Source organism: Nilaparvata lugens, chromosome 2 (assembly GCF_014356525.2).
Source record: "Nilaparvata lugens isolate BPH chromosome 2, ASM1435652v1, whole genome shotgun sequence".
Taxonomy (NCBI): domain Eukaryota; kingdom Metazoa; phylum Arthropoda; class Insecta; order Hemiptera; family Delphacidae; genus Nilaparvata; species Nilaparvata lugens.
In genome coordinates, this window is record NC_052505.1 from 66,426,576 (window position 1) to 66,453,716 (window position 27,141).

A 27,141-nucleotide genomic window follows, 5' to 3' on the forward strand; every position below is an offset into this window, starting at 1 on the left:
GAAAGTGTATTCATCTATACATACAATGAGAATTTTGTTGAGACCAAGTGTCTTGAGGGAGTCCTTCAGATTCACGGTTGCGTGTGGAGAAGCCTAGACGCCAATACAAAAAGTCGTGCCAATTCGAATGGCAGCATATCTTTTCTACACTAGTTAAAAGTCATCTAAGAAGTTGTCATGCACATAAATCACTGTATTATATCAATTCTCCATGAATACCAACTAAAAGACAATGTATTGGCGGAAAGTGATGATCGCTGTGAAAATAAAGTAACTTTTGACCGATTTTTGTAGTAAAAATTTGTTAAATGGTGAATAGAGAGTGCAACTGTCATACTTGCTCATAAATAAAACCAACGTTTCCCATTAAACTAATGCTTACAGTTTTAATAGAATCTTACTACATAAACTGTGTGAGCATTGACCATGCAACTGAAATTTTAATTTCCACAGAATTGAGAATATCGTAATATGAATATGATATTCTATATCATATAATATATAATATTGATATCGCAAAATCATAATATGATAAACTCAATTCTGTGAAAATTAAAATTATATTTTATTATAATAATATGAATTACCTACCGTTGTAGTTTTCTAAAAGCATATTGCCAACCTGATGAAGAGCATCAAGTCTCTGTTTCAACAGAGGATCATAATCAATTTGCAAAAGTTTTTGCAAATCGTTAAGATTCATTTGTGAATAGTAAGCTGGATTAGTCATGTCAACTTCACTCTGAAAATTATAAAATGCGTAACACCAAAATTAAGCAGTTATCAAGCATGAGTAAGCAATTATTGTTGCAAGCACCAGATAAACAAAATTCAATCGGGGCATTAAGGTCATAAGTTTTTGGATAATGAAAAATGGATGTTTGTGAATAGAATCATCGTTCTTAAATTACCCATGAAATTAATCGACATCATGCAATTTGGAAGCCTAATGAATTGAAGTTCTCCAAAATAATAGAACTACATCTATTGAAATATTCATTCCATAAAATCACAAAAAAGTCGAGATAATCTCATTATTCGTGTTATTCACGATGCAAGTTACCAAGTTTCTTGGGGACTTTGGATACATTATTAAGCTGTGTTTACACCGAAGTCAGTGACAGAATTGTCACAGACTTTTTGTCATTGACACAAATCACTGACTGATAATGTTATAATTTTGTTTTTGTCAGTGGTATATAAGGCATCATATTGTCTAAACACTACCCAAATACAACCTAAAATCTTGTCTGTGACACAGTATTTTTTATTTATTTATTACAATATTACATAAAGTAACATTACACATATGCAAGCTCTTTCGAGCATGACCGCACATGGAAGTATCGAATGCATACATATAAATTATTGTGAAGCACCTCGCTGGCTCCTCCTGAGGGGCAGATGCAAGAACTCTGCGAACTTCTGCACTGTCAATGGTCTATTCAGCTGCAGAGTATTGTGCCCCAGTATGGCTTAATAGTACACAAGTCGGAAATGTTGATGTTGAACTCAACAGGGCCATGAGGACAGTTAGTGGCACACTCATGATAAGAGAGTATGAGAAAATCACAGAAGGGCCACAACTGCCAACTACCTTCCGCCTGGCCATACACGGCTGAAGTCGCGTCACCCTCCAATGCGAACAGCTTACAAGCTGATAGCAGATGGCTTCTCGGTGACTGGAGCTTGGAATGAAGCTTGGCAGAGCTTTCATGGCCAGAATAAGACGTTGGTGAGCGACCCAACTCTACATATTGTGGTCGGTATGAGTTTGCCAAAAAGAGAGTGGGCTCTCACTAATCGTTTCCGCACGGGTGTGGGAAAATGATGGGTCAAGCGACTGTGGAGCTGGGACCCAGTCCGTGAGTCACATGGTCAACGTCTTGAACAATTAGTCAATTTCTGTACTGAAACAGCCAGAACCCTTAAAACTAACAAATTAGATAAGAAATTTGCTAACCTTCACATGAAGGACAATAAGACTAAGAGAGTGACAACCGAAAACACAAGTAGGAGAGTTGTACACAATCTTTCAAGCCACAAATAGTTGAAGAAAATGTTCTGAAAAAAGGTTTTATGTACAACTCTCCTACTTGTGTTTTCGGTTGTCACTCTCTTAGTCTTATTGTCCTTGATGTGAAGGTTATCAAATTTCTTATCTAGTTTGTTAGTTCTAAGGGTTCTGTCTGTTTCAGTACGGAAATTGACTAATTGTTCATATGAGGCGGTGTAGTAAGTTACTGAGGGTGTAGTGAATGGTAATTAATTTCGAGTACTGAGTTGTTTCCTAACACGTTGAATGTTTTCGACTCAGTACTCCAGAGTCGAAAGCACAAGTAGGAGAGTTGTACACAATCTATCAAGCCACAAATTATCTGTAGTTGAAGAAAATGGTTTCAGCGCCCTGGAACGGTGGTTTACCGACCTCCTAACTGCTTCATTAATAATATTGTTCTTGAAGATTGTATTACGATATAGCAAAATATTTTCAAAGGTTCAGTATGCAGCATCCACATCTACACAACTGATTACAGAGTTCCAATTTTCCATCTCAAGTAACCCATTCAGCATAACATAATCTATCTTAGAGGTATAGGTGATTCTGTTATTATGAATAATCTTTTTACAAGGAATTGCAGCTCTGTGGTCAGTCAATCTTGCATCAACCACAGCTGCTAACACATTAGACAAGGGCCTACCTCTAAATAATATGTGGTCGATACATGTTGAACTGGTATTTGTTACTCTAGTATCCAGATTAATTAAGGAATCCAAGCCATTCAGTGCCAAAGTATTTATCAACATTAGAATCATCAGAATTATTTATATTGATATTGAAATCTCCCACACAAATGACCACCTCCTGCTTTACATTGCTCAAGCACCTTCCACATGAATCTAAAAAAGGCCTTATATTCCCTCCAGTATGCCATCTATAAATTCCAATTAATGAAAAAACAAAGTTTCCGATGATAAAATTAAGTAAAATACAGTCCGCCCCCTCAATTGGATTACTGTCTAACTTGATACACTTGATGTTTTCATTATAAAAAACTACAAGACCACCACATATGTTGACATTACAAGAGAAATTTGATTTGTAACCTGGAATAGTGAAAAAGTTCATATTAAAATCAGTTTTTATCCATGTCTCCCATAAAACAATAATATCTGACTTTTTCTCCATTTGATTCAAGTATAAAATAAATACATCAAAATTCTTTTTAATACTAGAAATGTTCATATGAAAAACTGTAAGATTGTCAGTGTCAAAAACATTATTATATAGTGAAATTGAGGATATAAAAACTGGTACACAATTTATTTATTTATTTATTTACAATGCAAATGACACTAATGTAATAACATTGAAAGATGAAATAATAAGGTAGTCCTTGTGTTATTTTTCTTCCAAATTTATAAGTGACAAAGTCCAAGATAAGGATAGAATTCCACGTGTACAATTTTTATAAAATGTTAGTCCAAAATAAACATTCAATCATTATTGATTTTCATTCAAAGCTCGAAATTATAACCCAATAAACTAAAAAAGAAACTGATGAAAAGAAGAGAAAAATTACAGTAAAAAAAACAACCCTCCAGCATCAAGCCGGTCGAGCAATGATGCATAATATAGGCCCCATACATATATAACAACAATAAAGGAAGAAAATAATTAAGAACAATACAAAAAAGAAACACACCAATGACAAAATAGCGGACACTTGCTTCAGATTTGATAAATAAAATCATTAATCCTTGGGATGATAACAAACCATTCTGAGCTTATCAGTATACTAAGCTCTTTCACTATCTTCTCAAGATAGGTGGATTGCATCTAGCATTGAAAATCATATCCCAATACAGAAATTTTATAAACAAGCTATTCCCCAAAGAAAACAGAATACGATTCTACCAGTTTATTTAGAAGTGCAAACTGTACATTGAGTAGAAAAATGAATGAAATAGAAAATGAATTATTACTCCTACTATTTCTGTTGTAGCTAACAAGTGTCACTAAAGATGCGTTTACACTATGTAGCTGGAGAGCTAGCTCTGCTTTATTCACAGTATTTCTGTTGTAGCTAACAAGAAGTGTCACTAACACATTGTCGCAAAAAAAATTGAAGAATAATGACTATTTGCCGCTAACATGATTCAGTGTAAACACAGCTTAATAAAATCGGGTATTTATGTATATTATTGACAAATTCGTTTCAATCGAGCAAAAAAGATATGGATATAGTCTTACATCATTGGAAACATCCAGAGCAGCACACAGAGCAAAGTAGCCGGTATGGACTTGACCTTTCGCGTTCACTTCCCAATTGCCTCCGTTTATTGGCCAGAAGCAGAAGTTGAGCGTGTCCACAACAAACAACCAGTTGACAAGTTTTTCTTCAGTTAAGCCGACTGGAAAACTGCCTTGTGACAGCAGATTTGAAATGGAAAGCGTGCCATCCTTCAATGCAGCAAAAATCTGTTCAACAAAACTACGAACTATCAGAACATATATATCAACAATTAGCTAGATTTCGACAGAAGTTCATAACTCAAATTAAATCCCAAAAACAAGTATAGTGAGGTCCACGTTATAATGGCAGTGTACGATTGACAATACTGTTGCTGTCCTTTTCTATCATACAACAAAACAGATAGCGCTATCTCTCTCTAGCTTTGCAATGTTGTCTGTTTGCCAGAATATTTTATTTTTACTTTTGACAGTGACTGTACAAAAGTAAACAAACAATTCTCAGCCGCCATTTTTTCCTTCATTCTATCAAAATACTTTGGTACACAAGTCGTATAATTGATTTAAAATGTATTTTTGAAACAATGAAATAATTTTTAGACATTACCGTAAGAGAAACACAAATTAAAATAGCTGAAATGACATTTCAAAAGTTGATAACTAACCATCCTAGACTTCATCCATGCTTCAGTTAGCCTACAAATATAGGTTAGACACATCGCTTATCTTTAACAATTATTTATTAGATAGTCTAGAAATAAATGCTTTTACTGGAGTACAGTCAATTGTCCAATTCTTGAAGCAAAGGCAATTAACAATAAATAGTAAGAAATGTCAATTCCTACAATTCAAAAGTAAATATAATTCAGTAGAGGATAGAGAAATAAATGTGTTTGTAGAGGAAAATGAATTAGACCAAGAAGAGAAAGTAGCATTCTTGGGAATTTTATTGGACAGGAAATTAACATGGCATCCTTACATTGAGAGGATATGTAATAAGATATCATCTGGGGTATTTGTCCTGCGGCAGCTTGCTAGGCTGAATGATAAAAAAACTACTGTTAACTGCTTACCATGGACTAATACTATCTCATATTAGGTATGCTATTTTAGTATGGGGTAATTCATCTCAACAAAATATGGACAGAGTGTTTAAGATTCAAAAGAAGGCACTCAGATGTATAGAGAAAGTGAATAGGTTAGACTCTTGTAGGCCTTTATTTAAAAAGCTTGGTCTATTAACTGTGCCATCTTTGTATGTATATGAAGTTGTAATGCATGTGACACGAGTGGTGTGATCCAGAGTTCAGATGTTCATGAGTATAATACGCGAAACAGAGCAGATTATCATATAATGGGTCACAATAGTAGGTTATTTGAACAAAAACCAGATTATATTGGTAGGAAATTTTATAACAAGCTACCTCAAATCTTGAAAAGTAATGATGATTTGAAGATTTTCAAAAAACAAATGAAAAAATATTTAGTTGATAAAGCTTTTTATAGTGTACAAGAATTCCTTTCAAACCTAAACTAGGTTGAACTACTTAGTGTTAGAATTATTATGTAATAACATGACTTGTCTTATACTCCATGACTGGAGTCTTTAGGACGTAATCTTAAAAAAAAAAAAAAGTTTCTGTTGTTTTGAAATTCAGATTGCTGTATCACAGCTTTTTAAATTAGCCGCTATTCCAGGTTTGTATAAAAATAAAACTCTGATCTCAGTTATGGAAGCAAATTTTTGAATCACTATGAAAAAATATGTTTTCTTGATTAATTTAACATTGAATTGATTATCTTATCAAGGAAATGATAATATTATTTTATCAAATTTAATGGGATGAATTGAGTAACAGCTGTGTACACTCAGTGGCAAAATGGAGAGACTTGGCAACGTTTTCCTCCTATCTTTCTTCACTGCCATTATAACGTGGACCTCACTATAGAAGTGTTTGAGTTTTTGAGAACTTCTTTATATAATTATTCTGATAAATTTTAGAAACTTCAAAAAACGTTTTGTTTCTAAGCCATAATCGAGAATAAGACTTTCGATTTTTCAGTAATTGATGGAGGAAACATCTTACAAAATAATACCTACTTTACACGAGTCAAGAATAGTATATAGTAGGTTGCATTGATCACATAAGACGAATGGAGAACGCAGCCGGCTATGGTGTGACGTCATGCTGCGACCTCTCGGCCCGGCTTAACATGCATTCAAATGTAAAAATGCTTTGAGCCCTCATAGCAAATTAACCATCAGCACTACATAGAAGTGATTGACATCAAAATGTTCAGCATTTTATCCCCTTTGAACCAATATCAAAACCAATTTTCAGTAAAAATCCTATAAATATTACTGGTGAGTCTAAAACAAATTGTTTGAACACACGATTTGATTTGATAAAACCATTTCAAATACGTTTTTGTACTTTCTCTTAGTTTTTTCTGCATCGTTTTAGTTCTTTCTCTTGAACAGATTCTATTCTCATTTAGAAATTTTATCCTTATGAAGGTCTGTGGAAAGAACTAACAGCTTCTTTAGGAATTTCAGGATATTAACGTTATTTTTATCAACAACTCCCGAAACAATCCGAACCCATCAACGGTGGCCTAACTTTATCACAAGAATAAACAGTCTAGATAAGCCCTAAGAATGTATGAACATTATTTAAAAAATATAACGAATTTTATTTTTCCTAATTATTATAAAAAAAAAGATAATCACGACTTTTAATGACTTTAATGCTGTTATTTTATCAAGAAATAAAGCGCATTACACTACTGTACTAGGTAGTACTACACTACTATGAGGTAGTTGAAACATTTCATAAATAAAATTATGTTATATTATTTGAAGTTATAATTAGTTGAAGTATTTAAATTATAATTAAGATCTATTCTTGCTTTACACAAGTGTTCTTTGCATTCATAAGTATAGGTAGGTATTATAAGTAGGTAGTTCATGGACACATTGAAATAAAAAATAACATACTACCGTGACCGTGAATAATATATGATATTTCCTTTGTAAATTTGTGTCCTATGAAAATAATCAATAAAATATGCTCATAATCGTCAATAATAATAATAATGTACTGAGCAGAAACAAAAACACAATACAAGAGCAACGTGTTGGCACTACGCATTCCAGTAGACAACTGAAATAATTATTAGTAACCAGACAGTTCGACGTTCTAAAAATAACTTGTAACCATGGTGAACAGTTCCATGAATTCGCAAAATTGGTTAAAGGTATTTGTCAATTGATAAAGTCTTAAACAAATAGTCATAAATACAAATGCTTGCAACTAGCATTCCGAGCGACAATACTATAAATTTTCACAAACGATTGTCAAATCAGAAACAATCATTTTTAAATATAATTGGACGACCAGCATAAAATTAAATAGCCTATGTTCGCTTCATAATTGTTCAAAATAAGTCCAAAACAAATAAGTTACCAGCCTTTTCACAAATATGAATCGGTTTTACCGATTGAATATAGTGATAGATTCAAGGACTTTCTACACTTTTCGAAATAAATTTGAAGTCGGCGCAACTTCAAAGGAGAAGCATGTACCTCACGGTTCGGTGTGCTACAGGTATCAATGCTTCGTCCTTTGGTGATACTGATTAAGATCTGAAACTGGAAAACTCAAGCCTTTTCTCGGCGGTTGATACCATAATATTGTTGGTAAGGGTAGTGAACCCACAGCAGCAAACTTGAGAGCACAGCAATTACTTTTTTCAGAGACCAGGGACTTGTTTCCATCAAATAAGCTGTTTCTCAATGAAGGTCAGATCTAATTAATGATTTGTACTCTTGGCAGCCCAAATCTTTACCTGTTGCTCTTCTTGGATTTAACATGAACGCAAAGGTAGGAGTGTGTAAGAGACTGTCAAGAGTCACACATTCAGGAAAATAAGAGCGCTGAGAAATGTTGTTAAGACTTGTTGATGTTATATGCAGTTTTCGTGGTATCATCTTGTGTGGTATCCAGATCAGGATGTGAGGTTATTCACCACATGCAAGAGACATTCTATTAGTCCAAAAGAAAGAACTTGTCACCTGAGGGAAGTATGCGAACTTGATAATCCCATCTTCCACAGTTTGAGCATCCTAATTTTGTTTGGGCACTACATCCTGGTTTCACTGCTATATAATTATGTGAGGTGCAACATGTCAACGCTACAGCAAAGAGAGCAACTACACTCTCAATCAAATTCGAGCAGGACAAATTTGGACTTCCCCCCACGTAGGCAGTTTGTCGAAAGTGAGGGACTGTTTGTTTACTTCTGCTGGCGCTGAAGATCTTCTATCACTTACCAGCATGGTGGATGTTTTCAAATCTTTTATGTCCAAGTGATAGTAGTAGGTACACGATTACTTATTTCTTCAATGGAGATATCACTCCGTATAGTTTGATGACTGAGGAGTTGTCATTCTACTCATTCTAATTATTTATACTTGGATGGAGACAGAAAATGTAGGTAAATCAAACAAAATATTACAGACAGTTCAATTCAAAATTTTGTGATAACAAAATTTTAAAATTTTTGATGATTTTACCTGCTGTGACAAAGATGAAATTCCTTGTTGATTGATTGAAACTAATTCAGATTTTTTTGCTATCAAATTTCCACTTTCCTTAGGAGACAACATATTATCTGAGAGGTGAGTATTATTAGTTCAGCAGCAGCTATTATAAAGATTACTCGATACGCTTCCTGGAAAAAAAATTCAATATATAAAAAAACGAAAAAAATAAACGCCCACTAGAGCATTCCAAGTTACACTTCAAAGGTCAGCTATCTTGTAAACAGTCCAAATTCATTAGCTACTATTAGAGCGACTCCTACAAACCAACAGGACAAGTTGCACTGTAAATTCTAAAAGTATTATAAAACTTTTCCCAGTGGCGGTCCCAGGGGGTATTAAAATAAGTTATATATATTATTTAAATAATATTTATGTAATATATAGTTATATATTAGAGAGAATGATGCAGGATGATTTGGATAAGCTATTGCTTTGGTTCAGGCACAATAGAATACAGCTCAATCTTACAAAAACAAAATATATATTGTTTACATTAACAACACCATGGACACTGCCTTCTGCACTGAAGTTTCATGGTGCCTGTGATCGGAATGACTGTGACTGTGAGGTCGTTGGTCAGACCAATGCCATTAAATATTTAGGTGTAATTGTTGATGAAAAGCTTAACTGGTCTCAGCATATATCTATCATAAAAAACTATCTGTTACTCGTCCTGCGAAAATTCTATTTCTTGAATAAATTTCTCCCTTTAAATGTTCTTAGGCAGTTATGTTTTGCATTTGTTGATCCAAAAATAAGTTATGGTATTAATTGTTGGGGCTCCACCTATATTTGTCACTTGAAGCCATTGATAACGGTGCAGAAATCGATTGTCCGTGTTATAAATAGAAAGGGTAGATATGAACATTCTTTTCCTCTATTTCAGTGCCTTGGATGTTTGCCTCTTAGATATATGTATGTGTTTAAGGTCCTGTATATGTTCTTTGTAATGTCTGGAAACGGTGGTCATACGTTGCACAGGGATGTTCCCAGCTATCAAATTGGATAGCTGGAGAGTGACAGCTGATTTACTGAGACTTCCCAAATCGTATACCACTTGTTTCCAGAAATCTTTTGTATTTCTTGGCCCCAAGTTTTTTAATAACATCCCAATTGAAATCAAGAGGGTTCAAAATCAACTTGTTTTCAAAAAAAGAATTCTTAGATGGCTCAGAGGTCTTATGCCTGACCATTTAGAATCCTTATTTAATGTTATTTCGAAGTTTAAATGTAATTTTGGTGGCTGGCAAATTGGGGGCCATTATCATAAAGGTAGGTGACTACTGAGTCATTGTTTTAAATTTTCCATAACCACAACAAATTTAATCTTCACTAGCAGCCAAGCGAGTAGCCCTTGAAATATTCATATTTTTATTGTTATTTCATAATTTATAATTATAATTCTAATTTTTTTGTACAAATAATTTATTGTTTTGTTTTAATTATCAAAACCAGTACGATCATTTCTTGTTTTCATTTCCCCACCTTTACATACTCGGTGTAGGCACATATTGCTTACATATTTAGTGGAGGTTTATCCTGCCGTCCATATATTGTTTACATAATTGGTGGAGGCTCGAAGGGTTTTTAATCCAGCTTTTAAAATTTGGACTTTTTCGGTTACCTCAGTGAAGATTCAATTTTGTGTTTTCATTTGTTGCTGTGTTGTTGTTGTGATTTATCTTCTCATTTATATTTGTATTATGGAATGAGTGCAGTGGTAGATCTTAGGAATATTCGTACAAAAGAATTGAATCTTAAAGAAGCGTTGTTTATAGCTCAGCAATATAGATTGTTTGTTCCCCCAAATGCGGATTTAGATTTTTTGAGATCTCATATTAGGATCTTGAAATTGTCGTTGTTACAGCCTGAACAGCATTTACTTAGTCAAGAGAAAGCTCTGAATCATATAATAGAAGGGGTCAGGTTATCGAACGAATTAGCGTTACAGCATCCCAATCTTGCCTTTTTAGAGCAGACGTTGAGAAGAAAATTTACTCTGGATTCCTCAGAAGTTAGTAAAAGTGAACAACCTATATCTGGAGACGAGGATTCAAATATTCTTAATAAAACTTTTATTGAAAATAAAGATAGTGCGGTTCAGACAGACGCTATTATAAAATCGGATACAGTTGGTTCATTTGAAACATTGAATATGGCTGATAAAAAGCGACCTTTCTTAGCTCCACGGATATATGGAGGAAAGAAATCGGAGGATGTTATAGATTTTTTTATTCATTTTGAAAGAGTTTCAAATGCAAATTCGTGGGATGAAAAGGATAAATTACTATATCTACCATTTTACTTAGAAGGCAGTCCTTTGAAATATTTAGATATGATCCAACTCTCGTTGACGGAAGCGAATAGATGGGATTACAAAAATGTTCGATCTGAGCTCGAAAAGTATTATCAGCCTATTCACATGGATAGGTATGAAATGGAGTTGACAAACATAAGAATGAAACCGTGTGAAGCAGCTAGGGAATATATGGCCCAAGTTTTAGGATTGTGCTCAAAGGTTGACCCGCATATGTCGGAAGGTAGGAAAATAAAATATGTATTGAAAGGATTGTTACCTCATATTCAGGATAGGGTAATAATGCTGCCTAACGAATCCATCGATGAGTTAGAAAGAAATTTACAGCGTTTTGAATTTTCTCAATACATAGTGGAAGATAGAGTAGGTCTAGGCAAAGCTTCAATAGTTCAACGGGATTCATATGATCATCACATTATGCAGATAAGTAGAAATGTGGATAAACTTATTGCGGAAAAAGAATTAGCGGGGAGAAGATTCAATGACAGCAATACGAGTGGCAACGAAAATAATAGGTCTTATGGGAACAAATTCAACAATGGTATTGAGAAGGGTCAAAGGTTTAATAGAAATAGGTATGAAGGAAATAGGTTTGAAGGAAATAGGTTCGAAGGAAATAGATTTGAAGGGAATAGGGTTGAAGGAAATAGGTTTGAAGGGAATAGGTTTGATCGAAGAAATAGGAATGATAGAGAGGGAGATATTCATCACAAAGAAAATATCAAGTTTCAAAGAAGATGGTGTGCGATATGTGAGACCACTACGCATACGACAGCTGAATGCAGGTTTAATTTGAGAAACAAAAAAACGGAAGATGAATTTTTTTGTCATATATGCAATGCCAAAAATCATTCCACTATGTCGTGTAGGTACAATGGGAGAAAGAATGACTCAAAAAACTTGTAGCGGGGGCTCAGTTCTCGGCGACAGAGTATAGGGGCCCCTTTTCACGTAACAAACGTGATGAATTGCAAGAATCGGATGTAAAAGACATCGATGATGATAATAATAATAATACTAAATCAGGTGTGACAGAAACGTCATTTAAAAATGGGATATTGTGTGTTGAGGATTCAAAACCTATAGGTAATAGCATAGTAGAAACAAATATGAGTATGGATCATGTTGAGGATGGTGATAGTCAGAAATTTATTAGTTATTCAAATTCATTGTTGAGTAAGAATCATAAAACGCCGATATCAATTCAAGGAATATCTTGCGAAGAAAATATAAAGATATTATTAGATACGGGTTCAAGTGTCTCACTCGTTAATCTTGAATTGATTGATCATTGTCAAGGTCAGTCATTGTTTGAAACAGACGTCATTCTCACAGCCGCGAATGGGTTACCAGTTAAGTCGTTGGGCAAGGTTTGTTTTGATTTTCAAGTTGATGGAGTCAATGTCACTTGGGAATGTTTTGTAGTGAGATCATTGTCCATACAGTTATTGTTGGGTGTTGATTTTTTGTCTCGACACGGAGTCCGTTTAAATTTTCAAAAACAAGAGATGAAGATTCTTTTAAACAATAACAGTATTGTTGTTCCATTTTCAGTACATGATGAAATTGCGAAGACGAATTTAATTCAAGTTAAAATGGATGAGCAGGTTATTATAAAACCGAAAGAGATATTAAATATTGATGTTCATGTTGATAAGCAAATTAATGAGGACAGTAAATTATCATTCAAGTTAAATAAATCAGAGTTGGATATTATTTCTGTAGGTAAATACAGTGAAAATGAGAGATACACATTAAAAATTCACAATTCGGCTGAGTCAGTAGTTCAGTTGTTGGATCGGCAAGTGATAGGCGATGCTACGATTTCGCAATCAACTGATGACGCTGGGCTTTTGCGAGCGGATGAAAGTAGGCCAATGATTAGTAAAGATGTATTTTTAAAAGACTATATCAAATTGAGTTCAGGTGAAGAAAAACATTTTTCTACGTTGGAGTCGAATTATGTGGTCAGCGGTTTTAAAAATCGCAAAAATTATTTTATTGATAAGGAGTCAATAATTGGTTTCGTATCGCAGAGCAGAGAAGGTCTCAATTTTATTGCTAGCAATGTCGATTCAAATGAGATTATTCTCGAAAATAATGAATGTATTGGGAAATTGATGTATGATAATTCAAGAAAGATGTTATCAGCTCCAGTTAATATAATCGAGCATGTGAGTATCACAGAAAAAGTTTCTATTAATGATAAGTTAGAAAAGTCAGTTCAAAATGAGTTTTATGCATTGGTTGAAGATTTTAAGGATATTTTTGCGAAAGATAAATATGATATTCCGGTGTCAAAACTGCCACCAGTAAAAATTCAATTGATAGACGAGTCTCCAATTTTCTGTTCACCATACAAATTCGCTGCTAGTGAAAGAGAGGAATTACAAGATATTTTAAATGGATTAAAAAAGGCTAATGTGATTGAGGAATGTAGATCAGGTTATGCTTCTCCAGCTTTTCTCGTTAGATATAAGAACAAGCCTCCTAGGATGGTGGTCAATTACAAGAAATTGAATTCAAAAATTATCAAAGATCGATATCCATTGCCGAATCCCGGTACAATTTTAGAATCCTTGGCTGGAGCTCAGTTTCTCACAACGTTAGATTTGACATCAGCTTTTTATTCTATGCCTATAGAGGAAAAATCTCAACATTTGACGGCTTTCACGACGCCATTGGGTTTATATAAGTTCAAGAAACTACCTCAGGGGTTGGCTATAAGTCCCAATACGTTTCAACGAGAGGTCACGCGTATCTTCAGTGATAAGTTATATAAGAGTATGTTGTTATATATAGATGATCTATATATATTTTCAGCAACGGTGGAAGAGCACATTAAAGAGTTGAAGGAGGTTTTTGAAAGAATCCGGGAGTGTAATTTGAAACTAAATCCAGACAAGTCGAAAATATGTTTTCAGTCTTTAAAAATTCTAGGACATCTTGTTTCAAATGAAGGATTAGCGCCATTGGCGGAGAATGTAGAATCTATAAAAAATTTTCCGGTACCCACTAAAGTCACTGAGCTAAGGAGATTTTTGGGAGCAGTGTCTTACTATCGTAAATTTATCCCATGTCTATCTAAAAGAGCATATGTGTTGACGCAGTTAACTAAGAAAGATAAAGGGTTTGAGTGGTTAGAAAGTCACCAACAAGTGTTTGAGGAGTTGAAAAATTGTATTATATCGAGTCCAGTTTTAGTTCATTATTGTGATAATCGGGAAACTTTCTTATACACAGATGCATGTTCTGTAGGGATTGCTGGGTGTTTGAGTCAGAAATTAGAGGACGGTACTATCCATCCAGTTTCATTTGTTTCAAGAAGATTAACTAAGAGTGAATCAAATTGGTCGGCCACTGAGCTTGAATTATTGGCAGTCACGTATTCAGTTATGCATTTCAGATCTTGGCTTCTAAACAAACAGTTTACTGTTGTAACGGATCACTGTAGTTTACAGTATTACAGAAATATCAAGGAACCAAGTTCACGTTTAGCAAAAATGGTTACTAAATTGGTTCAGTTTGATTTCAATATTCATTATCAACCAGGCAAGACATTACAATTGGTTGACGCTTTGTCTAGGGCGCCAGGGGAAAAGGTTATTGAGAACGATTTTTTTGAATTCTCTTTTGTCATTACGAGCGAAGAAATAACTTCTCTACAGAATCAACTTATTAGAGATGATGCGCAAGAATCCGCTAACATGATTACTAGTATAAATATAGGATTATTGCAAAAACAGGATCCGTTTTTGAAAAAGATATATGACGCTTTGTTGGATTTAGAGTCAGCGGAGAGAACTATTGCACGAAAAGCTAGAAATTATGTTTTAAGAGATGACATATTGTACTACAAGGAAGCACAGGTCAAAAGCGCAGCCTTATTTTTGTTGGTCGTTCCTGAGAGTTTGGTGACAACTGTATTGAAACAATATCATGATTCTTTGCAGTTCGGGGGACATTTAGGGATAGATAAAACGTTGTCTAAAATCAAGGATAGGTATTATTGGCCTACTGTCAGGAAAGATGTAGTTGAGTATGTGAAATCATGTGAAGTTTGTCAAAAGGCAAAGGTGTCGAGGTTGAAACCGGCTGGATTTTTGAAACCTATAACAATTTCAGGTGAGCCTTTTCATACAATCTGTATAGATGCAGTTGGTCCATTATCGAAAAGTAATAATTGCCAGTATATTTTGGTAGCGGTAGATAGGACGACGAGATTCGCATTCTGTAAACCAGTGCACGCTGTTGATGCTAAGAATACTGCTAAGTTCATTTTAGATTTTGCGTCTTTATATGGATTACCTAAAGTTATTCACACGGATAATGGGTCAAATTTTCGAGCTGAAATTTTCAAGGATTTTTGTGTATCATTGGGAGTAGAGCAGAAGTTCGGTTCTGCTTATATGCCTTCCACTCAGGGTGTAACAGAGCGGTATAATGACACTTTAGTAACTATGTTGCGATGTTACGTATCTGGTGATCAGTCTAATTGGGCGAGCTGTATTAGGCATGTATGTTTTTCTTATAATATAGCAGTTCAAGATTCAATTGGGTTTTCGCCGTATTACTTGGTGTTTGGATTCGTTCCTAGAAGTCCTGTGGATATTGCTTTCCTTCCTTCTTCTATTTGTAGGGATAGGTTAGAGGAGTTAAAATCGTTAGCAAAGGTCCGTGAGAGATTACCGGAGATATTAAGAGAAGTGCAGGAAAAACAAAAAGATAGTTTTGATAAAAGACATAGATTAGTAGCTTTCAATAAAGGAGATAAAGTTCTAGTTTCGTATCCTAGGTATCAGGCTGATACTTGTAAAAAATTCAATAATCCTTTTCATGGGCCTTTTGTGGTATCAAGGAAGTTATCTGATTTAAACTATGAAGTGTTATTAGAAAAGCGGGGAAAGATTGTTCCAGAAATTATTCATGTAAGGAGAATGAAACTTTTTCATGAACGAAAGTCATAGCAAGGTGTGGAAAAGTGGAAAAAGTTTTATTTCAATCATTATACCATAATAATGTCGTCTGTAATCTAGATATTGAGTTTTTTTTTCGTTGGGATGATAGTCATGTGACAGGTGAATTAAATTTTGGGATTTTATGATTTTTTTTTCACTGAGCTTGTAGGTAGTGATAATTTCAATCGTTTATGTCCAATAAAATTTTTCGATTAGGGCAGTAGTTTTCGAGTTAGGTATTTTCAATAATTTTCAAAAATTTTCTTTTTGGGGTTTTGTGATTTTTTTCTCTATATAAAGTTTTGTTTTAGTATTTTGAAACATATTCTGGAAATTCAATGTAATTCACCGAACGAATCTGTTGTGAAGGAAGTTTTTCAAACGACGATTTTGATAGCGTTCGATATTGATTGACTTCTACTAAATTTTTGCTCTACTGGCTGCCAAGAGGCGAAATTATCGAAAAATTCAGAAATCTCCAGTTCATGGAAAACAATTTTGTGAATTTTCGATTTTTTTTTTCGGGAATCTTATTTTTTAGGATGAGTACATTCAACTTTGTTCTGTGGAAAATTTTGTTTAGAGCAAAGGGTTTTGAGGTTTTTCATTTTATAGTTTTTGTTGGTGACCTTGTATAGTAGCAAAAAATTTTTTTTTTGAATTTAAAGATGAATTTTAGGTCATTCGCTTGCATTTCTAAAATGGGATAGGATATGTGAAGTAGATATTTTTGAGATATTTGAGGGTTCGTGAGTTATTTCAATAGGTAGTAAATTTTCGGCTACAGTCAGACACGGATTTTGAATTTCGCGCGTTTCTGCTGAATGGTTATCTACTGATTTTGAATTTCGCGCGTTTTTGCTAAATGGTTATCTGCTATTTTTCTATGGTTTATGTTGGGATTTCATTTTGGTTTCATGATATTTGATGGATAGTTGTATTCTACATATATTGGATTTTGGTTTTCAGTTATAAGTGGTATTCGTTTATTCCGATGAGTTCTTTTTTTTACGATTTATGATGATTACAAGGTATGCGGCGTATCTTGATTGTTAGTCTAGAAATTTCAGACAAATTCGGAAAAAGTCGATTTTCGAAAAAAATTTTATTGCAGTTTCATATTTTCTTAGCATAGATTTTAGCATTGCGATAATTATAATTTTGTTTAGGGCAAAGGGTTCTGAGATATTTCACTTTAGAATTTTGGCCCTTTGGATTTTATATTTCATTATATTAAGGTTATGAATAAGTTTTATTGAAATATTTTCAAGGGTTATTAAAGGTAGATATTTTGTTGATAGAATTCATGAATTGAATATTTGAATTTGTTGTCATAAGGTGTTGATATTTAAGGTTTAATGGTGATAGTCATTTTTTTAAGTCGTATTTTTTTGAAGTTATGCGCTATATTAAAGTCCCTAAGAGAATTTTTGTAAATATTATTCGTAATTATTTATCATTCCATCATTGTTTATCAGAATTGATTATAATATTTATGGATTTATCATCCAGTGGTTGAATAATAGGATTATATTTTATTTATTTGATCTGTTTTCGATGGGGTCTTATGATTCAAGCCTATAATTATAAGTCCTCGTAAAATTTTATTAAAGTATTATTACTGATTATTGTTGCTGGAGGTGAAGTCCATATTTTTCAATGGTAATATAGACCAAACTTATTGTCCATGGGTTATAATAAACGGTTATAGGGGAATTTTTTAGCTATGGATAGCAGAGTTTCAGTTTTATACGTTTATATCTTTGAATTGAATTTCGTTTTATAATTTTTTCTCAGTATAAACTAATGATTACTATATTCTTGATTATATTTCATGATAATATTTGAGTTTCATTGTGTCATGGTTCTAATATTAATGGTTTTGAGTAGAAAAGTTTTTCTTTTGGCACAATAGGTTGAGTTTAGGGCTTATTATTATGGTTGAGTTTTTATTTTCAGAAGTGATTTTTGGTAATCATTGTAGAACCATGTTTTACGATATAGAATCAGTTATTATAGAAGAGGGTTTATTATTCCATGGTTACATATTTATAATTTTAGGGTACAGTTACCTATGAAAATTGGTATTTGGCTGGGTTTTACATTTAATTTCACAGTTGCATTATTGATTTTGTATTGATTTTACAGTTATGATTAACCATGTTATATTTCATAGTCATTATAATTATATCTCAGTTATTTCAAATTATGGTTATTCCAGGAAAATGAACAGGAAATATGGTTGATGGATAGTTTACCATTTTATGATAACCAAATGGTCATGTTTCATTCACATAATTACATATTCTGATTACATGTTACATTTTTGTAATATAACATTATCACTGATATAACTTTCTTTTTTTTTCTCGATAAATCATGGTACGTTTTAATATTTGGTGCCACGAAAAAGTACAGTAATGTAATTCATTGTTTTGTTATTTTATTTTTGCGTTTGTACTGATGTGACCTACGTTAAGAAAGTGCAATTGTCACGTATTTTTGTTTAGTTGTCAATCTTGTTATTCATATCCAGGGCAAGGTCGTTCATTGAGTGACAAACGTTGTTATTGATACTTTTAAACGTTCACTAATAGAAATTCATAATGAAGCTGTTATAAGACAATTATATTTTTGATGGATGAATATTTTATTCACTTTTATTTTGACTTGAATTTCTTTCTCAATAAAAATATAACTAGAGTATAAGTTTTTATATTCTGATGATTTATTGTATGATTGTGATTTTGTTTTCATATGACTCATATATTGTTCTGATTTCAGAATTGTTCCAGTATATATATATATAGGCCTATGCACTTCTAATAAATTGTATCATTTCTAGGTTTCTGATTAATAATATATGCTAACCAGCCAGTCCAGTTGTTAATTGTAATATTCACGTCGAGTTTATTAATATTATTGTAAACGTTTCTCTTGATTTTTTTTTATTACGATTCATTTGCGGTTGCTTCAAGTAGAGTTTTTTTTGTTTGTAAGAGGTTCTGTTACGCATAAACATGTCAATTATGGTACATTTTGCGTCATTTCTCATTCTCACGACTTTCACGGCGCAACTGGAGGCAGTCAGGGTCTTCGCGGGAGTTTTCTACAAGGAGCTACGTCACGCTGTAGCGTATGAATCATCGGTTCCACTAACATACGAGGTAGATTTCCCGGCAGCTCAGCTCGACATCTTGCAGGCGGAAAGGGTGTTCTGGCCTAACTGTCAACAAGAGGATTGCAGTTTAGCGGATGCGGTAGAAGTTTTGTATAATTCTACAAACGGAATTCTTCGCAACAGTCATGCTGCTTTCAACTCTTCAATTCGTTTGGGAACTCAAGCTTCACGAAAGACCAGAGCGATCGATGTTGTCGGCGATTTTCTTCATTTTTGTTGCGCAGTCGCGACGGATGGGGAACTTCATAAGCTGGAATTCAACGAAAAACATGTAGCTGATCACCTCAACGCATTCCAAGGGTTGGTTGCAGACGACCACAAAGATTTAATTCGGATTTCTCGCAACTTGAGGCAGTTTGCTGGAAATTTTTCTCAGCAATTTCACGATGCGTATAGCAAATTAACAGACAGTATGAGATTATTCGTACAACAGAATGTATCGGAGGAGAAAACACTGTTCACAAACCAGTTATTAATTTACATTTTTCACCTCTACTCACATGTAAATATTTTATCACGGCAGGAATTCATAAATACTGCGAAGGAACGCTGTGATAAAAAGCTTTTACCCTTTTCGCTGGTACACCCCAATTTATTACGTTCAGATCTCTTCAGATTGGAGAAAGGATATAAGTCGAAAGGACACCAGTTAGCTATACCTCTATCGGATTTGCAGCGATATTTTGATCTTCCACTTACGACTTGCGTGGTGAAGGAGAACTCCATGGTGCTTAGCTTAAAAGTACCGTTGGTCAGCATCGGCGGACAGTTTCAATTGCACAAGTATGTGAGGACACCTATGTATTTCGACGGCCAGATTTGTCAGCTTCAGCAGCAGGATTTCGTTTTGGCGCGGAGACAGGAGGACGGTGAGATTCAGGTCATCTCGGGAGATCATCTCTCTTCTTGTCGGGCACAGGACGATTTCTTATGCTATCTTCCGCGGCTGGTGCATGGAGGACATATGTCATCAAGATGTATGCATCACTTGTTTGCGGCGACAGAGCTGAAGGACATCCAACAATATTGCAGTTTAAGCTGTCGTCCAGCTAAGCAGGAGTTGGAGATCGTCGAATTTTCGCCTTCGGAGTATATCGTCGCGAATATACAGGCCAACACTACAGTCACTTGCGAGGGAGGTTCGTTTCATCATCTTCAACCTATTCCGGGAGCAATGTATGTGGTTTTACCCTGTCATTGCGAGATTTCGGTCGGCGGGAGAATAATGGTGAGAAAGACTTTTCCGTGTGACGCAAATGTTGATAAACAACCTCAGGTTCTCCATTACTTACCTTTGCATTGGGTTAAGTTTAATTCGTTGAAAATTGATGTTTTGCAACCGCATTTCAATCCTAATTTTGTTAATTTTAGCGAAATTTTAAAAACTGATATAGATATAAAGGTTCCGGAATTTACAGTTCAAGACGTAATATCGTCAGATATATTTCACAAAGTAGATCTTCCAAATTCTTGGGGAGATGTTGTAAATTCCTCTAGTTTTGTTTTTTATATATTATTTGGCTGGTTAGGGTTTTTAACTTTATTCTGTGCATATTTAGGCATCAAGTTGTATGTGTGTAAATTATCTGCTGTAACGGTAGCACAACCCAAGATACATATAATCGATAGTTAGGAGTTATATAGTTACTTTTTGATGGATTAACTGTTTTATTGTTTTTTTTTCTTGACTATATAGTTATGAGTCATAATGTACTTATAAAGTTTTTTTTTTTTTTTTTTCTCGATTTTTATTGCAGCTTTTGAAGTAGTTCAATGTTGATTCACAAATAAATTATTGTCAATTGAGATTTTCTTTTCATAATAAGTTGAATATTCATGTATATTAATGTGTATAATATTGAAAGTTAGTTTCATATATAATCAATGTTATTGTGCAGCATAGTTTCGTTTTGAATTTGATTTGAATGTTTGTAATTTAGTTTGAGTAACCTACCTTTCTATGTAAAAGTTTGATTTCAATGTATAGTAGCATTATCAAGTCAATCAGGCACACGTTTGTTTCCCGAGTATATTATTTTGTTTAATCATTATTTTTTTTTTTTTTTGTTCCCCTCTTGACTACAGACTCAGGGACGAGTCTTTCAGCGGGATGGGTGATGTGTCACCTGGTCATATGGGACATATATATGATTCATATATTTATCTCATATTGATCAGGATTTTAGAGTTTTATTTTACGAAAAGTTTAATGAACGGTGTTTCTGCCTTTGAACAGTTTTGTCATCGACAGAAAGATTGTTTATTTCACTTGTTATCAAAATTATTGTAGTTTCTCTTTTGTTTTTCATAACAAACGTGCTCGGCTTGTGCGACTGATAAAAATATGTATTTGAAATGGCTTCATGTTTGGCATTGACTGAGTTATATATTAATACCCAAAATTTTACTAGTGGTGTGTGAGCTCGTTCGTTAGGACTGAGAGTAAAAGTCCGGCTGTTCTGGTGAAGGGGATAGATTTTGTTCTTGTTTTATAATACAGTTTTCCTGTCACAGTTCGGGCAGTTTAAAGAGAATTGTATTATTGAATAAGAAGGGATCTGAACCCACTTCATTAGATCAGTTTTTTATTTATTTTTCATTATTAATTAACGTCGCGATTAACCAGTGGATGCCAAATTGGGGGCCATTATCATAAAGGTAGGTGACTACTGAGTCATTGTTTTAAATTTTCCATAACCACAACAAATTTAATCTTCACTAGCAGCCAAGCGAGTAGCCCTTGAAATATTCATATTTTTATTGTTATTTCATAATTTATAATTATAATTCTAATTTTTTTGTACAAATAATTTATTGTTTTGTTTTAATTATCAAAACCAGTACGATCATTTCTTGTTTTCATTTCCCCACCTTTACATACTCGGTGTAGGCACATATTGCTTACATATCTGGTGAAGCCACATAGTGCTTACAAACATACCAGTATTTATTTTATTAATCTTGTAACTTTTAGACTGGAGCTAAAAAGTGTTCAAAACGTTACTTTTTTGTTTGTTGTTGCTCACACTGTTACACCCACCTTTGATTCAATTATTAATGATTATTAAATTATTTAAATATTAAATTATTTAATTGATTGAAATTTTCAAAAGTCAATTCAAAGTAATTTAAACAGAATTATACATGCAAAATATCTAACCTTTAAATTTTTGAATTTATAGACAAACAAACCACTCTCGGTCAAAGTCTCAGTCAGCGCCGTATCGCGCATGTGTTAGTAACGGTTTTTTCCGTTCCATTCAATCAGCTCTTTAAAAATGTAATGCTCTTTTTGTTATGATGGTTACTGAGCACTGTAACTGGAGCCAATCATCATTCTATTATCCAATGATGATTTATCATCAAATTCAATATTATAATCAATATTTTATTATTTTATCCAATAGAATAAAGAGTACTTTTGAATAATATTATTAATAAAATATAACGGTTGCTATTTAACTGATGTTAAAAAACACTATAAGTCAGAATATTGTCATTTAAAAGCAAAAACCTAACCCCATAACCTCCCCTTTTACATTTGAAACATAAATGAACATAACTCTTGATAAAAACCTCTTATCCCTTCCAGCATATTGCAATTTCAAAGCAAAATCTCAACCCCCTAATCTATCTTTTCACCTTTGAAATATCAAAAAGCATAATTCCACCTGGATCCTAGCCCTTTCTAGCATATTGCGATTTCAAAGCAAAAACCTAACCTACCCTTATGGAACATTATTGAATATAACCTAAAAAAAAAACCCACCCCCAACCATTCCACATTTGATACTTTAGATTTCAAAGCAAAATTCTAGCCCCCCAACTTATCCTTTCACCTATGAACATCGAAAAACGTAACTCCACCTGGACCCCAGCCCCTCCTAGCATATTGCGATTTCAAAGCAAAAACCTAACCTATCCTAATGGAACATTATTACATATAAACTGAATAAACCCTAACCCCTAACCCTTTCACATTTAATACTTTAGATTTATTTGTCATCTTCAGAGCAAAACATAAACATGTGGTTCATTTTCTAGAACTAAACATATCCATCTTGTGATACACAAGTTGAATCTTGTTGGCACGCAGTCAGCTGTTATATTGAGGTCCTCGTAATAATGGCAGTGTAGGAAGATAGGAGAACAGGGTTGCCAGATCTCAACCTTGCCATCCAAACAGCTGATACTGGTATATCTGATGAATCTAACTGTTCATTATTGTTGAAAGTAGTTAATTATATTTTTTTCAAAGATGAAATAATGAACTTTCATGATTGAGATAAGATATTCTGTCAATTAGTTGAATTTCCACATTGTTGATAAACGATGTGGCAACATTGCAATGTGTGAAAGAGATAGCGCCATCTGCTTTGTTGAATGATAGACAAGGATAGCAACACCATTGGAAATAACATATGCCATTATAAGATATGCCATTATGCTATAAGATGAACTGTTGGTTGGACTAAGTAGTAGTTTCATGTCTTTCCTAAGGTGCATACAGATTTACGCCCTGGGAACATGAGCGATTCACTTTTAATCAGCTGTTGCCAAGCTTTTAATATATGTATCTTACCAATTCTGTACAAATACAGATATAATAAGCTTATGAAAAGTGAATTGCTCGTGTTCGCAACGCTTAAATCTGTATGCACCTTTACAATTCAAAAATATGGGGTGGAAATGTAGATTGAGGGAAAAATAAATTGGGTCTGTTGGTAACCACCCTGAGAAGATATTAAATAATGTGAAAGGGTTAGGTGTTGGGTCTTATTTAGGTTATATTTAATAATGTTTCATTAGGATAGGTTAGGTTTTTGCTTTGAAATTGCAATATGCTAGATGGGGCTAGGGTCCAGGTAGAGTTACGTTTTTTGATGTTCATAAATGAAAGGATAGGTTAGGGGGCTAGGATTTTGTTTTGAAATCTAAAGTATTGAATGTGAAAGGGTTAGGGGTTAGGTTTTTTAGGTTACATTTAATAATGTTTCATAAGGATAGGTTAGGTTTTTGCTTTGAGATCGCAATATGCTAGAAAGGGCTATGGTCCAGATAGAATTATGCTTTTTGATTTTTCAAAGGTGAAAAGATAGATTAGGGGGTTGAGATTTTGCTTTGAAATTGCAATATGCTAGAATGGAATAGAGGTTTTCACCAAGAGTTATGTTTATTCATGTTTTAAATGTAAAAGAGGAGGTTAGGGGGTTAGGTTTTTGATTTTAAATGACAATATGCTGACTTAGTTATAGTATTTTTTAACATCAGTTAAATAGCAACCTTATAAATCTGGTCGTAAATCTGCTGTGAATGCATTTGGTGACCTGGAGATCCAGCCTGTCAGGGGAGACTCCCATGAGTATGGCACTCGAAACAGATTAAGGCTGGATTTCCCATACTGCAGGTTGGGGAGGACGCAACCCAGTGTGGTCTACCTGCTGGGAAAGATTATAAATAAGCTGCCCATTTCAGTGAGGAGTCTACCTGTGGCTGCCCTAAAGCGAAGATTGAAGCACTTCCTGCAGGAGAATCCTATCTACTCACTTAACGAATTCTTTGAATGTGACAGTGCACTGGTAAGTAGATTTTTTTGGCGCTGTGATGTCCGCTGCTGGGTTTTTGCCTTTTTTGGCTTTTATGTTTTCTCCTGACTTGTCTCTTGTGAGCATGTCCTGCATGGTCACTTTATGGACAGAAAGTTTATTATTATTATTATATTATTCAGAAGTACTCTTTATTTTATTGAAAAAAATAATAATATATTGATTATAATATTGAATTTAATGATAAATCATCAAAATAGAATGATGATTGGCTCCAGTTACAGTGCTCTGTAAACATCATAACAAAGTACGTTACATTCAAAGAACTGAGGAACTGACTGAATTGAACGGAAAAAACCGTTACTGACGCATGCGTGGAAAGGTGCTGACTGTGACCGTGAGTTGTAACAGCTTCTCTTTGTCACAGATACAGAGTAACGGCCAGCAACGGTCACAGTTATCACATAGTTATTCAAAAGTATTCTTTGAGTATCTATAGTGAGGTCCACGTTATAGTGGCAGATGGTGATTTGCAATGGTGTTGCTATCCTTGTCTAGCATTTAACAAAGCAGATGGCACTATCTCTTCCACACATTGCAATGTTGCCACATCGTTTATCAACAATGTAGAAATTCAACTAATTGACAAAATATTTTATCTCAATCATTAAAATTTATTATTACATCTTTAAAAAATATATTTTCTTGACAAATAAAATATGATTAACTATTTTCAACAATAACAAACAGTCAAATTCATCAGATATGCATATGATAAATCTAAAGTATTAAATGTAAAAGGGTTATATTTTATAATGTTTCATAAGGATAGGTTAGGTTTTTGCTTTGAAATTGCAATATGCTAGTATCAGCTATTTGGTTGGCAAGGCTGAGATCTGGCAACCCTTTTCTCCTATTTCCTACACTGCCATTATAACGTGGGCCTCACCATACCAGCTGATTGTCTGCTGACAAGATTCAACTTGCACATCATAAAATGGATATGTTTAGTTCTAGAAAATGAACTACCTACATGTTTATGTTTTGTTCTGAAGATCACAAATAAATATATAGTATTAAATGTGAAAGGGTTAAGGGTTAGGTTTCATTTAGGTTATATTTATGATGTTCCATAAGGATAGGTTAGGTTTTTGCTTTGAAATTGCAATATGCTCGAAGGGGTTAGGGTCCAGGTAGAGTTATGTTTTATGATGTTTCAAAGGTGAAAGGATAGGTTAGGGTGTTAGGATTTTGCTTTGAAATCCAAAGTATTTAATGTGAAAGGGTTGGGGGTTAGGTTTTATTTGGGTTATATTTCATAATGTTTCATAAGGATAGGTTAGGTTTTTGTTTTGAAATTGCAATATGCTAGAAGGGGCTAGGGTCCAGGTAGAGTTATGTTTAATGATTGTTTCAAAGGTGAAAGGATAGGTTAGGGTGTTAGGATTTTGCTTTGAAATCCAAAGTATTAAATGTGAAAGGTTTGGGGGTTAGGTTTTATTTGAGTTATATTTTATAATGTTTCATAAGGATAGGTTAGGTTTTTGTTTTAAAATTGCAATATGCTAGAAGGGGCTAGGGTCCAGGTAGAGTTATGTTTAATGATTGTTTCAAAGGTGAAAGGATAAGTTAGGGGGTTAGGATTTTGCTTTGAAATCCAAAGTATTAAATGTGAAAGGGTTAGGGGTTAGGTTTTTTCAAGTTATATTATAATAATGTTTCATATGGGTAGGTTGGGTTTTTGCTTTGAAATTTCAATATGCTAGAAAGGGCTAGGGTTTAGGTAGAATCATGTTTTTTGATATTTCAAAGGTGAAAAGACAGGTTAAGGGGTTAGGATTTTTCTTTGAAATTGCAATATGCTGTAACGGATTAGAGGTTTTAACCAAGAGTTATGTTTTAAATCTAAAAGGGGAAGTTAAGGGGTTAGGTTTTTGCTTTGAAATTACAATATGCTGACTTAGTTATAGTGTTTTTTAACATCAGTTAAATAACAACCGTTATATTTTATTAATTTTTTATTTAAAAGTACTCTTTCTTTTATTGAATAAAATGATAATATATTGATTAATATATCGAATTTAATGATAAATCATCAGTGGATGATAATATCATAAAAATAGAATGACGATTGGCTCCAGTTACAGTGCTTGGTAACCATCATCACAAAGAACGTTACATTCAAAGAACTGACTGAATGGAACGGGAAAAAACTGTTACTAACGCATGCGCGATACTGTGCTAACTGAGACCGAGAGTGTTTTGTTGAGTTGTTGCT

At 33.8% G+C, this 27,141-nt stretch overlaps 1 protein-coding gene across 3 annotated transcripts in view; it reads right to left on the reverse strand.

The window, feature by feature from the left end:
- Nucleotides 1-22,622, reverse strand: part of LOC111055245 (queuosine salvage protein) — a 29,111-nt gene extending 6,489 nt beyond the window's left edge. The window contains exons 1-4 of one of the 3 annotated variants that reach the window (XM_039422508.1): nt 22,478-22,622; nt 8,832-8,989; nt 4,256-4,483; nt 592-742 (exon numbers count right to left, since the gene is read on the reverse strand). In XM_039422508.1, coding sequence (XP_039278442.1) covers nt 592-742; nt 4,256-4,483; nt 8,832-8,924 — 472 coding nt within the window. In that variant the 5' untranslated portion in view covers nt 8,925-8,989; nt 22,478-22,622. Of the gene's footprint in view, nt 1-591; nt 743-4,255; nt 4,484-8,831; nt 8,990-22,321 lie in introns of all 3 variants that reach the window. The other 2 variants (XM_039422507.1, XM_039422509.1) reach the window with 2 other exon arrangements.
- Between the last annotated feature and the right edge of the window lie 4,519 nt (nt 22,623-27,141).